General features: G+C 44.7%; 1 protein-coding gene across 1 annotated transcript in view; it reads left to right on the top strand.

The window, feature by feature from the left end:
- LOC116362185 (carboxypeptidase E-like) overlaps positions 1-17,128 on the top strand; it is a 32,372-nt gene extending 15,244 nt beyond the window's left edge. Inside the window, 10 exon segments of the mRNA XM_031816494.1 lie at positions 595-698; positions 3,368-3,460; positions 9,356-9,523; positions 11,406-11,475; positions 11,478-11,522; positions 12,723-12,905; positions 14,434-14,573; positions 14,775-14,874; positions 15,246-15,364; positions 16,100-17,128. Coding sequence (XP_031672354.1) covers positions 595-698; positions 3,368-3,460; positions 9,356-9,523; positions 11,406-11,475; positions 11,478-11,522; positions 12,723-12,905; positions 14,434-14,573; positions 14,775-14,874; positions 15,246-15,364; positions 16,100-16,198 — 1,121 coding nt within the window. The 3' untranslated portion in view covers positions 16,199-17,128.
- The last annotated feature ends 1,684 nt before the right edge of the window (positions 17,129-18,812 follow it).

Here is an 18,812-nt window from a genome sequence, read left to right as displayed (position 1 = left end):
CTCTGTAGGACTGAACATGGGTAGATACTCTGTGATACTCTGTAGGACTGAACATGGGTAGATACTCTGTGATACTCTGTAGGACTGAACATGGATTTGGAAACATCATATCATATGTTGACCTAACCTGTGTGTTTTGACCTAACCTGTGTGTTTTGACCTAACCTGTGTGTTTTGACCTAACCTATGTGTGTGTTGACCTAACCTGTGTGTTTTGACTAGACTTAACCAGTGTGTGTTTTGACCTAACCTGTGTGTTTTGACCTAACCTGTGTGTGTGTGTGTTGACCTAACCTGTGTGTTTTGACCTAACCTGTGTGTTTTGACTTAACCTGTGTGTTTTGACCTAACCTGTGTGTGTTGACCTAACCTGTGTTTGTTGACCTAACCTGTGTGTTTTGACTTAACCTGTGTGTTTTGACCTAACCTGTGTGTGTGTGTTGACCTAACCTGTGTGTTTTGACCTAACCTGTGTGTTTTGACCTAACCTGTGTGTGCGTTGACCTAACCTGTGTGTGTGTTGACCTAACCTGTGTGTGTGTTGACCTAACCTGTGTGTGTGTGTTGACCTAACCTGTGTTTCTCTTTCCCCAGGTGAGCCAGAGTTTAAGTACATCGGAAACATGCACGGCAACGAGGCGGTAGGACGGGAACTCATCGTCTACCTGGCTCAGTACCTCTGTAACCAATACCAACAGGTAATATAACCTGTCTCAGTACCTCTGTTACCAACAGGTAATATAACCTGTCTCAGTACCTCTGTTACAACCTGTCTCAGTACCTCTGTTACCAACAGGTAATATAACCTGTCTCAGTACCTCTGTAACCAATACCAACAGGTAATATAACCTGTCTCAGTACCTCTGTAACCAATACCAACAGGTAATATAACCTGTCTCAATACCTCTGATACCAACAGGTAATATAACCTGTCTCAGTACCTCTGTTACCAACAGGTAATACAACCTGTCTCAGTACCTCTGTAACCAACAGGTAATATAACCTGTCTCAATACCTCTGATACCAACAGGTAATATAACCTGTCTCAATACCTCTGATACCAACAGGTAATATAACCTGTCTCAGTACCTCTGTTACCAACAGGTAATATAACCTGTCTCAGTACCTCTGTTACAACCTGTCTCAGTACCTCTGTAACCAACAGGTAATATAACCTGTCTCAGTACCTCTGTTACCAACAGGTAATACAACCTGTCTCAGTACCTCTGTTACCAACAGGTAATACAAACCTGTCTCAGTACCTCTGTAACCAACAGGTAATACAACCTGTCTCAGTACCTCTGTTACCAACAGGTAATATAACCTGTCTCAGTACCTCTGTTACCAACAGGTAATATAACCTGTCTCAGTACCTCTGTTACCAACAGGTAATATAACCTGTCTCAGTACCTCTGTAACCAATACCAACAGGTAATATAACCTGTCTCAGTACCTCTGTTACAACCTGTCTCAGTACCTCTGTTACCAACAGGTAATATAACCTGTCTCAATACCTCTGTTACCAACAGGTAATATAACCTGTCTCAGTACCTCTGTTACCAACAGGTAATATAACCTGTCTCAATACCTCTGATACCAACAGGTAATATAACCTGTCTCAGTACCTCTGTTACAACCTGTCTCAGTACCTCTGATACCAACAGGTAATATAACCTGTCTCAGTACCTCTGTTACAACCTGTCTCAATACCTCTGTTACCAACAGGTAATATAACCTGTCTCAGTACCTCTGTTACAACCTGTCTCAGTACCTCTGTTACCAACAGGTAATATAACCTGTCTCAATACCTCTGTTACCAACAGGTAATATAACCTGTCTCAGTACCTCTGTTACAACCTGTCTCAGTACCTCTGTTACCAACAGGTAATATAACCTGTCTCAGTACCTCTGTAACCAATACCAACAGGTAATATAACCTGTCTCAGTACCTCTGTTACCAACAGGTAATATAACCTGTCTCAATACCTCTGATACCAACAGGTAATATAACCTGTCTCAGTACCTCTGTTACAACCTGTCTCAGTACCTCTGTTACCAACAGGTAATATAACCTGTCTCAGTACCTCTGTAACCAATACCAACAGGTAATATAACCTGTCTCAGTACCTCTGTTACCAACAGGTAATATAACCTGTCTCAGTACCTCTGTAACCAATACCAACAGGTAATATAACCTGTCTCAGTACCTCTGTTACCAACAGTAATATAACCTGTCTCAGTACCTCTGTAACCAATACCAACAGGTAATATAACCTGTCTCAGTACCTCTGTTACAACCTGTCTCAGTACCTCTGTTACCAACAGGTAATATAACCTGTCTCAGTACCTCTGATACCAACAGGTAATACAACCTGTCTCAATACCTCTGTTACCAACAGGTAATATAACCTGTCTCAATACCTCTGATACCAACAGGTAATATAACCTGTCTCAGTACCTCTGTTACAACCTGTCTCAGTACCTCTGTAACCAATACCAACAGGTAATATAACCTGTCTCAGTACCTCTGATACCAACAGGTAATATAACCTGTCTCAGTACCTCTGTTACCAACAGGTAATATAACCTGTCTCAGTACCTCTGTTACAACCTGTCTCAGTACCTCTGTTACCAACAGGTAATATAACCTGTCTCAGTACCTCTGTTACAACCTGTCTCAGTACCTCTGTTACCAACAGGTAATATAACCTGTCTCAGTACCTCTGTAACCAATACCAACAGGTAATATAACCTGTCTCAGTACCTCTGTAACCAATACCAACAGGTAATATAACCTGTCTCAGTACCTCTGATACCAACAGGTAATATAACCTGTCTCAGTACCTCTGATACCAACAGGTAATATAACCTGTCTCAGTACCTCTGTAACCAATACCAACAGGTAATATAACCTGTCTCAGTACCTCTGTTACAACCTGTCTCAGTACCTCTGTTACCAACAGGTAATATAACCTGTCTCAGTACCTCTGATACCAACAGGTAATATAACCTGTCTCAGTACCTCTGTTACCAACAGGTAATATAACCTGTCTCAGTACCTCTGTAACCAATACCAACAGGTAATATAACCTGTCTCAGTACCTCTGTTACAACCTGTCTCAGTACCTCTGTTACCAACAGGTAATATAACCTGTCTCAGTACCTCTGATACCAACAGGTAATACAACCTGTCTCAATACCTCTGTTACCAACAGGTAATATAACCTGTCTCAGTACCTCTGTTACCAACAGGTAATATAACCTGTAGTTTGGATCCAACTAAACGATCACAGAGTTAATATGTTGTTGTGTTTTCACAGGGCAACGAGTCGATCACCAGAGTTAATATGTTGTTCTGTTGTATCAGGGCAACGAGTCGATCATCGATCTGATCCACACCCACACGTATCCACCTGATGCCCTCTATGAACCTGATGGCTTTGAGAAAGCTGCCTCCCAGGTAACACACAACTAACACACACACCACAACTAACACACCAACACCACAACTAACACACACACCACAACTAACACACACACCACAACTAACACACACACCACAACTAAACACACACCAAACAACACCACCACAACTACACACCACCACAACTAACACACACACCACAACTAACACACACACACAACTAACACACACACCACAACTAACACACACACCACAACTAACACACACACCACAACTAACACACACATCACAACTAACACACACACCACAACTAAAACAACACACCACAACTAACACACACACCACAACTAACACACACACCACAACTAACCACACACCACAACTAACACACACACCACAACTAACACACACACCACAACTACACACACACCACAACTAACACACACACCACAACTAACACACACACACAACTAACACACACCACCACAACTAACACACACACCACAACTAACACACACACCACAACTAACACCCACACACCACACACAACATAACACACACACCACAACTAACACACACACCACAACTAACACACACACCACAACTAACACACACACCACAACTAACACACACACCACAACTACACACACACCACAACTAACACACACACCACAACTAACACACACACCACAACTAACACACACACCACAACTAACACACACACCACAACTAACACACACACCACAACTAACACACACACCACAACTAACACACACACCACAAACTAACACACACACCACAACTACACACCACACCACAACTAACACACACACCACAACTAACACACACACCACAACTAACACACACACCACAACTAACACACACACACACTAACACACACACCACAACTAACCACACACATCACAACTAACACACACCCACAACTAACACACACACCACAACTAACACACACACCACAACTAACACACACACCCACAACTAACACACACAACACAACTAACACGCACACCACAACTAACACAACACAACGGTTCATGGACCAGGTAACACACACACCACAACTAACACACACACCACAACTAACACACACACCACAACTAACACACACACACCACAACTAACACACACACCACAACTAACACACACACCACAACTAACACACACATCACAACTAACACACACACCACAACTAACACACACACCACAACTAACACACACATCACAACTAACACACACACAGACTGGTTCATGGACCAGGTAACACACACACCACAACTACACACACACCAAACTAACACACACACCACAACTAACACACACACCACAACTAACACACACACCACAACTAACACACACACCACAACTAACACACACACCACAACTAACACACACACCACAACTAACACACACACCACAACTAACACACCACACCTACACACCACCAACACACACACACCACAACTAACACACACACCACAACTAACACACACACCACAACTAACACACACACCACAACTAACCACACCACACCACAACTAACACACACACCACAACTAACACACACACCACAACTAACACACACACCACAACTAACACACACACCACAACTAACACACACACCACAACTAACACACACATCACAACTAACACACACACCACAACTAACACACCACCCACAACTAACACACACACCACAAACTAACACCACACATCACAACTAACACACACACCACAACTAACACACACATCACAACTAACACACACACCACAACTAACACACACCACAGACTGGTTCATGGGACCAGGTAACACACACACCACAACTAACACACACATCACAACTAACACACACACAGACTGGTTCATGGGACCAGGTAACACACACATCACAACTAACACCACACACCACAACTAACACACACATCACAACTAACACACACACCACAACTAACACACACACCACAACTAACACACACACCACAACTAACACACACATCACAACTAACACACCACACAGACTGGTTCATGGGACCAGGTAACACACACACCACAACTAACACACACACCACAACTAACACACACATCACAACTAACACACACCACAACTAACACACAACTAACACACACATCACAACTAACACACACATCACAACTAACACACACACCACAACTAACACACACACCACAACTAACACACACACCACAACTAACACACACACCACAACTAACACACACACCACAACTAACACACACACCACAAACTAACACACCACAAACCACACACAACTAACACACACACCACAACTAACACACACACCCACAACTAACACACACACCACAACTAACACACACACCACAACTAACACACACACCACAACTAACACACACACCACAACTAACATTACACATCACAACTAACACACACACCACAACTAACACACACATCACAACTAACACACACACCACAACTAACACACACACCACAACTAACACACACACCACAACTAACACACACACCACAACTAACACACACACCACAACTAACACACACGCCACAACTAACACACACACAGACTGTTCATGGGACCAGGTAACACACACACCACAACTAACACACACACCACAACTAACACAACCACATCACAACTAACACACACACCACAACTAACACACACATCACAACTAACACACCACACAGACTGTTCATGGGACCAGGTAACACACACACCACAAACTAACACACACACCACAACTAACACACACACCACAACTAACACACACACCACAACTAACACACACACCACAACTAACACACACATCACAACTAACACACACACCACAACTAACACACACACCACAACTAACACACACATCACAACTAACACACACACCACAACTAACACACACACCACAACTAACACACACATCACAACTAACACACACACCACAACTAACACACACATCACAACTAACACACCACACCACAACTAACACACACACCACAACTAACACACACATCACAACTAACACACACACCACAACTAACACACACACCACAACTAACACACACATCACAACTAACACCACACACCACAACTAACACACACATCACAACTAACACACACACCACAACTAACACACACACCACAACTAACACACACACCACAACTAACACACACATCACAACTAACACACACATCACAACTAACACACACACCACAACTAACACACACACCACAACTACACACACCACAACTAACAACACACACCACAACTAACACACACACCACAACTAACACACACATCACAACTAACACACAACCCAACTACACACACCACAACTAACACACACACCACAACTAACACACACATCACAACTAACACACACACCACAACTAACACACACATCACAACTAACACACACACCACAACTAACACACACATCACAACTAACACACACACCACAACTAACACACACACCACAACTAACACACACATCACAACTAACACACACACAGACTGGTTCATGGGACCAGGTAACACACACACCACAACTAACACACACATCACAACTAACACACACACCACAACTAACACACACACCACAACTAACACACACATCACAACTAACACACACACAGACTGGTTCATGGGACCAACTAACACACACACCACAACTAACACACACACCACAACTAACACACACACCACAACTAACACACACACCACAACTAACACACACACCACAACTAACACACACACCACAACTAACACACACACCACAACTAACACACACATCACAACTAACACACACACCACAACTAACACACACATCACAACTAACACACACATCACAACTAACACACACACCACAACTAACACACACACCACAACTAACACACACACCACAACTAACACACACACCACAACTAACACACACACCACAACTAACACACACACCACAACTAACACACACACCACAACTAACACACACACCACAACTAACACACACACCACAACTAACACACACACCACAACTAACACACACACCACAACTAACACACACACACCACAACTAACACACACACCACAACTAACACACACACCACAACTAACACACACACCACAACTAACACACACACCACAACTAACATACACATCACAACTAACACACACACCACAACTAACACACACATCACAACTAACACACACACCACAACTAACACACACACCACAACTAACACACACACCACAACTAACACACACACCACAACTAACACACACCACAAACTAACACACACACAGACTGGTTCATGGACCAGGTAACACACACACCACAACTAACACACCACACCACAACTAAACACACACATCACAACTAACACACACACCACAACTAACACACACATCACAACTAACACACACACAGACTGGTTCATGGGACCAGGTAACACACACACCCACAACTAACACACACACCACAACTAACACACACACCACAACTAAACACACACACCACAACTAACACACACACCACAACTAACACACACATCACAACTAACACACACACCACAACTAACACACACACCACAACTAACACACACATCACAACTAACACACACACCACAACTAACACACACACCACAACTAAACACACACATCACAACTAACACACACACCACAACTAACACACACATCCACAACTAACACACACACCACAACTAACACACACACCACAACTAACACACACATCACAACTAACACACACACCACAACTAACACACACACCACAACTAACACACACATCACAACTAACACACACACCACAACTAACACACACATCACAACTAACACACACACCACAACTAACACACACACCACAACTAACACACCACACCACAACTAAACACACACATCACAACTAACACACACATCACAACTAACACACACACCACAACTAACACACACACCACAACTAACACACACACCACAACTAACACACACACCACAACTAACACACACATCACAACTAACACACACACCACAACTAACACCACACATCACAACTAACACACACACCACAACTAACACACACATCACAACTAACACACACACCACAACTAACACACACACCACAACTAACACACACATCACAACTAACACACACACAGACTGGTTCATGGGACCAGGTAAACACACCACACCACAACTAACACACACATCACAACTAACACACACACCACAACTAACACACACACCACAACTAACACACACACTCACAAACTAAACACACACACAGACTGGTTCATGGGACCAACTAACACACACACCACAACTAACACACACACCACAACTAACACACACACCACAACTAACACACACACCACAACTAACACACACACCACAACTAAACACACACACCACAACTAACACACACACCACAACTAACACACACACCACAACTAACACACACACCACAACTAACACACACACCACAACTAACACACACACCACAACTAACACACACACCACAACTAACACACACATCACAACTAACACACACACCACAACTAACACACACACCACAACTAACACACACACAGACTGGTTCATGGGACCAGGTAACACACACACCACAACTAACACACACACCACAACTAACACACACACCACAACTAACACACACATCACAACTAACACACACACAGACTGGTTCATGGGACCAGGTAACACACACACCACAACTAACACACACATCACAACTAACACACACACAGACTGGTTCATGGGACCAGGTAACACACACACCACAACTAACACACACACCACAACTAACACACACATCACAACTAACACACACACAGACTGGTTCATGGACCAGGTAACATCTCTCCTCCCTCTGTGTGTCAGTCGGGGGAGCTGAAAGATTGGTTCGTAGGTCGTAGTAACGCCCAGGGGGTTGACCTGAACAGGAACTTCCCTGACCTGGACCGTATCGTCTACGGCAACGAGAAGGAGGGCGGAGCCAACAACCACCTGCTCAACAACATGAAGAAGGCCGTGGACGAAAATACCAAGGTAACACACCTGTCTGTCTGTCTGGAACACACCTGTCTGTCTGTCTGTGTCTGTGTTGTCTCCAGCTGGCTCCAGAGACCAAGGCAGTGATCCTATCTGTCTGTGTTGTCTCCAGCTGGCTCCAGAGACCAAGGCAGTGATCCTGTCTGTCTGTGTTGTCTCCAGCTGGCTCCAGATACCAAGGCAGTGATCCTGTCTGTCTGTGTTGTCTCCAGCTGGCTCCAGAGGACCAAGGCAGTGATCCTGTCTGTCTGTCTGTGTTGTCTCCAGCTGGCTCCAGAGACCAAGGCAGTGATCCTGTCTGTGTTGTCTCCAGGCTGCTCCAGAGACCAAGGCAGTGGTCCTGTCTGTCTGTGTTGTCTCCAGCTGGCTCCAGAGACCCAAGGCAGTGATCCTGTCTGTCTGTCTGTGTTGTCTCCAGCTGGCTCCAGAGACCAAGGCAGTGATCCTGTCTGTGTTGCCTCCAGGCTGCTCCAGAGACCAAGGCAGTGGTCCTGTCTGTGTCTGTGTCTGTGTTGTCTCCAGCTAGCTCCAGAGGACCAAGGCAGTGATCCTGTCTGTGTCTGTGTTGTCTCCAGCTGGCTCCAGAGACCAAGGCAGTGATCCTATCTGTCTGTGTTGTCTCCAGCTAGCTCCAGAGACCAACGCAGTGATCCTGTCTGTCTGTGTTATCTCCAGCTGGCTCCAGAGACCAAGGCAGTGATCCTGTCTGTCTGTGTCTGTGTTGTCTCCAGCTGGCTCCAGAGACCAAGGCAGTGATCCTGTCTGTCTGTGTCTGTGTTGTCTCAGCTGGCTCCAGAGACCAAGGCAGTGATCCTGGTCTGTGTCTGTGTTGTCTCCAGGCTGCTCCAGAGACCAAGGCAGTGGTCCTGTCTGTCTGTGTCTGTGTTGTCTCCAGCTAGCTCCAGAGACCAAGGCAGTGATCCTGTCTGTCTGTGTCTGTGTTGTCTCCAGGTGGCTCCAGAGACCAAGGCAGTGATCCTGTCTGTCTGTGTCTGTGGTTGTCTCCAGCTAGCTCCAGAGACCAAGGCAGTGATCCTGTCTGTCTGTGTCTGTGTTGTCTCCAGCTGGCTCCAGAGACCAAGGCAGTGATCCTGTCTGTCTGTGTTTGTGTTGTCTCCAGCTAGCTCCAGAGACCAAGGCAGTGATCCTGTCTGTCGGTGTTGTCTCCAGCTGGCTCCAGAGACCAAGGCAGTGATCCTGTCTGTCTGTGTCTGTGTTGTCTCCAGCTGGCTCCAGAGACCAAGGCAGTGATCCTGTCTGTCTGTGTCTGTGTTGTCTCCAGCTGGCTCCAGAGACCAAGGCAGTGGTCCTGTCTGTCTGTGTCTGTGTTGTCTCCAGCTAGCTCCAGAGACCAAGGCAGTGATCCTGTCTGTCTGTGTCTGTGTTGTCTCCAGGCTGCTCCAGAGACCAAGGCAGTGGTCCTGTCTGTCTGTGTCTGTGTTGTCTCCAGCTAGCTCCAGTGACCAAGGCAGTGATCCTGTCTGTCTGTGTCTGTGTTGTCTCCAGGTGGCTCCAGAGACCAAGGCAGTGATCCTGTCTGTCTGTGTCTGTGTTGTCTCCAGCTGGCTCCAGAGACCAAGGCAGTGATCCTGTCTGTCTGTGTTTGTGTTGTCTCCAGCTGGCTCCAGAGACCAAGGCAGTGATCCTGTCTGTCGGTGTGTCTCCAGCTGGCTCCAGAGACCAAGGCAGTGATCCTGTCTGTCTGTGTCTGTGTTGTCTCCAGCTGGCTCCAGAGACCAAGGCAGTGATCCTGTCTGTCTGTGTCTGTGTTGTCTCCAGCTGGCTCCAGAGACCAAGGCAGTGATCCTGTCTGTCTGTGTTGTCTCCAGCTAGCTCCAGAGACCAAGGCAGTGATCCAGTCTGTCTGTGTTGTCTCCAGCTAGCTCCAGAGACCAAGGCAGTGATCAGGTGGATAATGGAGATTCCATTCGTCCTCTCAGCTAATCTGCATGAGGAGATGTGGTGGCCAACTACCCCTACGACGAGACACGCAGTGGTAACCACACACACCACGCTACACACACACCACGCTACACACACACCACGCTACACACACACCACGCTACACACCCACCACGCTACACACACACACCAAGCTACACACACACCACGCTACACACACACCATGCTACACACACACCACGCTACACACCCACCAAGCTACACACCCACCACGCTACACACACGTCACGCTACACACACATCACGCTACACACACACCACGCCACACACCCACCACACTACACACACAACACGCTACACGCATAAACCACTGTGAACCAGACATCTCCTACAGTATAGAGCATCATGGGTAATTTAAACCACTGTGAACCAGACATCTCCTACAGTATAGAGTAGAGCTTCATGGGATCATTTAAACCACTGTGAACCAGACATCTCCTACAGTGTAGAGTAGAGCATCATGGGTAATTTAAACCACTGTGAACCAGACATCTCCTACAGTGTAGAGCATCATGGGTAATTTAAACCACTGTGAACCAGACATATCCTACAGTATAGAGTAGAGCATCATGGGTAATTTAAACCACTGTGAACTAAACATGAAGCTGAGTAAAAGACACAAAAATTAAACTTAAGAATGGGAAGCATAGCATTTACACACATATAACAGATCTACCTCTTCGTAGACTTCATTTCAAAGAGAATTACAGATCTATAACTCATATTTCTATGTGAATTTGGTCAGGTCGCCCAAAAAGTTACATAATACCTCTGCTAATAAGTGCAAATAAGTTATCTCCCTCCCTCCCTCCCTCCCTCCCTCCCTCCCTCCCTCCCTCCCTCCCTCCCTCCCTCCCTCCCTCCCTCCCCTCCCTCCCTCCCTCCCTCCCTCCCTCCCTCCCTCCCTCCCTCCCTCCCTCCCTCCTTCCCTCCCTCCCTCCCTCCCTCCCTCCCTCCCTCCCTCCCTCCCTCCCTCCCTCCCTCCTTCCTTCCTTCCCTCCCTCCCTCCCTCCCTCCCTCCCTCCCTCCCTCCCTCCCATCCCCCCCTCTCCACCTCCCTTCCTCCATCCCCCATCCACCCTCCCTCCCTCCCTCCCCATCCTCCCTCCCCATCCTCTCCTCCCTCCCTCCCTCCCTCCCACCCCCCCTCGCACCTCCCTTCCTCCATCCCCCATCCACCCTCGCCCCCTCCCTCCCTCCCACCCTCCCTCCTTCCCTCCCTCCCTCCCTCCAGGTTCTACCCATGAGTACAGCGCCAGTCCTGATGACGTCACCTTTAAGTCTCTGGCGAAGTCCTACTCCCAGTTTAATCCTGTGATGTCAGACCCCCAGCGGGCTCCGTGCAGGAAGAACGACGATGATACCAGCTTCACCGACGGCATCACCAACGGAGGGGCCTGGTACAGCGTACCCGGAGGTAACACACTGACACTAGCTTCACCAACGGAGGGGCCTGGTACAGCGTACCCGGAGGTAACACACAGACACTAGCTTCACCTACAGAGGGGCCTGGTACAGCGTACCCAGAGGTAACACACAGACAGACACTAGCTTCACCTACAGAGGGGCCTGGTACAGCGTACCCAGAGGTAACACACAGACACTAGCTTCACCTACAGAGGGGCCTTGTACAGCATACCCAGAGGTAACACACAGACACTAGCTTCACCTACAGAGGGGCCTGGTACAGCGTACCCAGAGGTAACACACAGACACTAGCTTCACCTACAGAGGGGCCTGGTACAGCGTACCCAGAGGTAACACACAGACACTAGCTTCACCTACAGAGGGGCCTTGTACAGCATACCCAGAGGTAACACACAGACACTAGCTTCACCTACAGAGGGGCCTGGTACAGCGTACCCGGAGGTAACACACAGACACTAGCTTCACCTACAGAGGGGCCTGGTACAGCGTACCCAGAGGTAACACACAGACACTAGCTTCACCTACAGAGGGGCCTGGTACAGCGTACCCAGGGGTAACACACAGACAGACACTAGCTTCACCTACAGAGGGGCCTGGTACAGCGTACCCAGGGGTAACACACAGACAGACACTAGCTTCACCTACAGAGGGGCCTGGTACAGCGTAGCCAGAGGTAACACACAGACAGACACTAGGTTACCTGTGTAGTCTCAGTAGGTTACCTGTGTAGTCTCAGTAGGTTACCTGTGTAGTCTCAGTAGGTTACCTGTGTAGTCTCCGTAGGTTACCTGTGTAGTCTCAGTAGGTTACCTGTGTAGTCTCAGTAGGTTACCTGTGCAGTCTCAGTAGGTTACATGTGTAGTCTCAGTAGGTTACCTGTGTAGTCTCAGTAGGTTACCTGTGTAGTCTCAGTAGGTTACCTGTGCAGTCTCAGTAGGTTACATGTGTAGTCTCAGTAGGTTACCTGTGTAGTCTCAGTAGGTTACCTGTGCAGTCTCAGTAGGTTACATGTGTAGTCTCAGTAGGTTACCTGTGCAGTCTCAGTAGGTTACCTGTGCAGTCTCAGTAGGTTACATGTGTAGTGTGGTAGTCTCAGTAGGTTACCTGTGTAGTGTAGTGTTCTCAGTTGGCTGCAGTACTTAATGCAGCTGGTGGCCACACCAGATACTGACTGTTACTTTTTATATTGACCTCCCCCTTTGTTCAGGGACACATTATTCCATTTCTGTTAGTCACATGTCTGTGGAACTTGTTCAGTTTATGTATCAGTTGTTGAATCTGTTGTATACTAATATTTACACATGTTAAGGTTGCTGAATTTATCCTCCCCTCCCTCCCTCCCTCCCTCCCTCCCTCCCTCCCTCCCTCCCTCCCTCCCTCCCTCCCTCCCTCCCTCCCTCCCTCCCTCCCCTCCCCCTCCCTCCCCCCCTCCCTCCCTCCCTCCCCTCCCTCCCTCCCTCCCTCCCCTCCCCCTCCCTCCCTCCCCTCCCCCTCCCTCCCTCCCTCCCTCTCCCCAGGCATGCAGGATTTTAACTACCTGAGCAGTAACTGTTTTGAAATAACTCTGGAGCTGAGCTGTGACAAGTTTCCTGCTGAAGACACACTGAAGACTTATTGGGAGGAGAACCGCAACTCACTGGTCAACTACATAGAACAGGTACACCTACACACACACAGGCACACACACACACCTACACACACAGGCACACACACACACACACACATACACCAATATGACTTGTGTGTATGTGTGTGTGTGTGTGTGTGTGTGTGTGTATGTGTGTGTGTGTATGTGTGTGTGTGTGTGTGTGTGTGTATGTGTGTGTGTGTGTGTGTGTGTGTGTGTGTGTGTGTGTAGGTGCATCGTGGTGTGAAGGGCTTTGTGCGTGACCTTCAGGGTGCAGCCATCTTTAACGCCTCCATCTCAGTGGAGGGCATCGACCATGACATCACTACAGGTACAACCAATCCCAGCCCTCCTCTCAGCCAACCCTAATGGTGATGAGTTACTGTGAAGTATATTGTTGATTGGAGAAAACATGCTGAGTATCATATTGATAATTGGTTATTATGATATTGATTAGAGGTTATTGATTATTATGACATTGATTAGAGTTGATTGATTATTATTATATTGATAAATTGTTATTGATTGTTATGACATTGATTAGTTGATTGATTATTATGATATTGATTAGAGTTTATTGATTATTATTATATTGATAAATTGTTATTGATTATTAATGTGTATTGATTACTAATGTACTTTCTTATTGTAGCTAAGTACAGTGATATTGATGATTGATTATTGATCGTGTATTGATAACAGCTAAGGACGGAGACTACTGGCGTCTCCTGGCAGCAGGGAACTACAAGGTATCTGCCTATGCTCCAGGTTACTTGACTGTCATCAAGAAGGTGGCTGTCCCCTACAGTCCTGCTATTAGGGTAAGAACCATGAAACCATGACAACAACACCCCGTAATACCATGACAACAACAACCCATAATAACATGACAATCATAATAACATGACCACAGCTATGTTCAGTAGTAGTTACCATGACAACAGTATGTTCAGTAGTAGTTAACATGACAACAGTATGTTCAGTAGTAGTTACCATGACAACAGTATGTTCAGTAGTAGTTAACATGACAACAGTATGTTCAGTAGTAGTTAACATGACAACAGTATGTTCAGTAGTAGTTACCATGACAACAGTATGTTCAGTAGTAGTTAACATGACAACAGTATGTTCAGTAGTAGTTAACATGACAACAGTATGTTCAGTAGTAGTTACCATGACAACAGTATGTTCAGTAGTAGTTAACATGACAACAGTATGTTCAGTAGTAGTTAACATGACAACAGTATGTTCAGTAGTAGTTACCATGACAACAGTATGTTCAGTAGTAATTAACATGACAACAGTATGTTCAGTAGTAGATACCATGACAACAGTATGTTCAGTACTAGATACCATGACAACAGTATGTTCAGTAGTAGTTAACATGACAACAGTATGTTCAGTAGTAGTTACCATGACAACTTTATGTTCGGTAGTAGTTACCTTGACAACAGCTATGTTCAGTAGTAGTTACCATGACAACAGCTTAACATGCATTATCTACAGGTGGAGAGGATTAGGGTTAAACTGTTTGTCTAACCTGTGTGTGTCTCCAGGTGGACTTTGAGCTGGAGTCCTTGGTAGAGAGGAAGGAAGAGGAAAAGGAGGAGCTGATGGACTGGTGGAAGATGATGTCAGAGACACTCAACTTCTGAACACTCTGATTGGTCCATAGGGCCACTGGCACGTCTGTGATTGGTTGACAGGTTGATTGACGTGTGCGTCTACAAATGGGTGTACTATATTGTGTGTTGTCCCGCCCACTGTACAGGTCTTCTCTTAATTGAAATTTTCTGTCTTTATTTAATTTGGTTTAATGGTTGATGTTGTTGTCAAGGGTTACCCCATTCCAGGGGGGCTCCAACCTTTTCTAGCATGCGATCTACTCATTATTTATCTGGCTTTCCAATAGGCCCTCTTCTCCCCTGCAACTTTTCCTGGTCCTTAGTGAACAAGAGGAAGTAGGACACTATGTTGTCAACTCTTCCCTGGTCCTTAGTGAACAAGAGGATGTAGGGCACTATGTTGTCAACTCTTCCCTGGTCCTTAGAGTGGAAGTAGTTTACTATGTTGTCAACTCTTCCCCTGGTCCTTAGTGTACTAGAGGAAGTAGTTTACTATGTCGTCAACTCTTCCCTGGTCCTTAGAGAGGAAGTAGGGCACTGTGTTGTCAACTCTTCCCTGGTCCTTAGTGTACTAGAGGAAGTAGGGCACTCTGTCGTCAACTCTTCCCTGGTCCTTAGTGTACTAGAGGAAGTAGGGCACTATGTTGTCAAATCTTCCCTGGTCCTTAGTGTACTAGAGGAAGTAGGGCACTATGTTGTCAACTCGCCCTATAAAATCTGTTATTATGTTTTCTGTCAATATACCTAGTTAATAAACAGCTCTAAGGCCCTATAAAATCTGTTATGTTTTCTGTCAATATACCTAGTTAATAAACAGCTCTAAGGCCCTATAAAATCTGTTATTATGTTTTCTGTCAATATACCTGTATAATAAACAGCTCTAAGGCCCTATATAATCTGTTATTATGTTTTCTGTCAATATACCTGTATAATAAACAGCTCTAAGGCCCTATAAAATCTGTTATTATGTTTTCTGTCAATATACCTGTATAATAAACAGCTCTAAGGCCCTATAAAATCTGTTATTATGTTTTCTGTCAATATACCTGTATAATAAACAGCTCTAAGGCCCTATAAAATCTGTTATTATGTTTTCTGTCAATATACCTAGTTAATAAACAGCTCTAAGGCCCTATAAAATCTGTTATTATGTTTTCTGTCAATATACCTGTATAATAAACAGCTCTAAGGCCCTATAAAATCTGTTATTATGTTTTCTGTCAATATACCTAGTTAATAAACAGCTCTAAGGCCCTATAAAATCTGTTATGTTTTCTGTCAATATACCTAGTTAATAAACAGCTCTAAGGCCCTATAAAATCTGTTATTATGTTTTCTGTCAATATACCTGTATAATAAACAGCTCTAAGGCCCTATATAATCTGTTATTATGTTTTCTGTCAATATACCTGTATAATAAACAGCTCTAAGGCCCTATATAATCTGTTATTATGTTTTCTGTCAATATACCTGTATAATAAACAGCTCTAAGGCCTATATAATCTGTTATTATGTTTTCTGTCAATATACCTGTATAATAAACAGCTCTAAGGCCCTATATAATCTGTTATTATGTTTTCTGTCAATATACCTGTATAATAAACAGCTCTAAGGCCCTATATAATCTGTTATTATGTTTTCTGTCAATATACCTGTATAATAAACAGCTCTAAGGCCCTATAAAATCTGTTATTATGTTTTCTGTCAATATACCTAGTTAATAAACAGCTCTAAGGCCCTATAAAATCTGTTATTATGTTTTCTGTCAATATACCTGTATAATAAACAGCTCTAAGGCCCTATAAAATCTGTTATGTTTTCTGTCAATATACCTAGTTAATAAACAGCTCTAAGGCCCTATAAAATCTGTTATGTTTTCTGTCAATATACCTGTATAATAAACAGCTCTAAGGCCCTATATAATCTGTTATTATGTTTTCTGTCAATATACCTGTATAATAAACAGCTCTAAGGCCCTATAAAATCTGTTATTATGTTTTCTGATTTTTATCTTTCTTGGATTTAGGTTTTTGTTTTTTACTCTCAAAATATATTTTTTTCTACGAAATTAGATTACATTAGATTAAACTAGATTACATTAGATTAAACTAGATTAAATTAGATTAAATTAGATTACATTAGATTAAACTAGATTACATTAGATTAAACTAGATTAAATTAGATTAAATTAGATTAGTTCTGAGTCCATGTCAATGCTTAAATCACATGATGAAAAATAAAAGTAGGTCGAAGAAAACAAACACATTTAGATTTTGGGGTGTAATTCCTCTTTAATTATGCTTCTGGCCCTTTAATTATGCTTCTGGCCCTTTAATTATGCTTCTGGCCCTTTAATTATGCTTCTGGCCCTTTAATTATGCTTCTGGCCCTTTAATTATGCTTCTGGCCCTTTAATTATGCTTCTGGCCCTTTAATTATGCGTCTGGCCCTTTAATTATGCTTCTGGCCCTTTAATTATGCTTCTGGCCCTTTAATTATGCGTCTGGCCCTTTAATTATGCTTCTGGCCCTTTAATTATGCTTCTGGCCCTTTAATTATGCTTCTGGCCCTTTAATTATGCTTCTGGCCCTTTAATTATGCTTCTGGCCCTTTAATTATGCTTCTGGCCCTTTAATTATGCGTC

The sequence above is a fragment of the Oncorhynchus kisutch genome, unplaced genomic scaffold, assembly GCF_002021735.2.
Source record: "Oncorhynchus kisutch isolate 150728-3 unplaced genomic scaffold, Okis_V2 scaffold806, whole genome shotgun sequence".
Lineage (NCBI taxonomy): Eukaryota > Metazoa > Chordata > Actinopteri > Salmoniformes > Salmonidae > Oncorhynchus > Oncorhynchus kisutch.
This window is presented reverse-complemented; position numbering and strand designations above follow the sequence as displayed.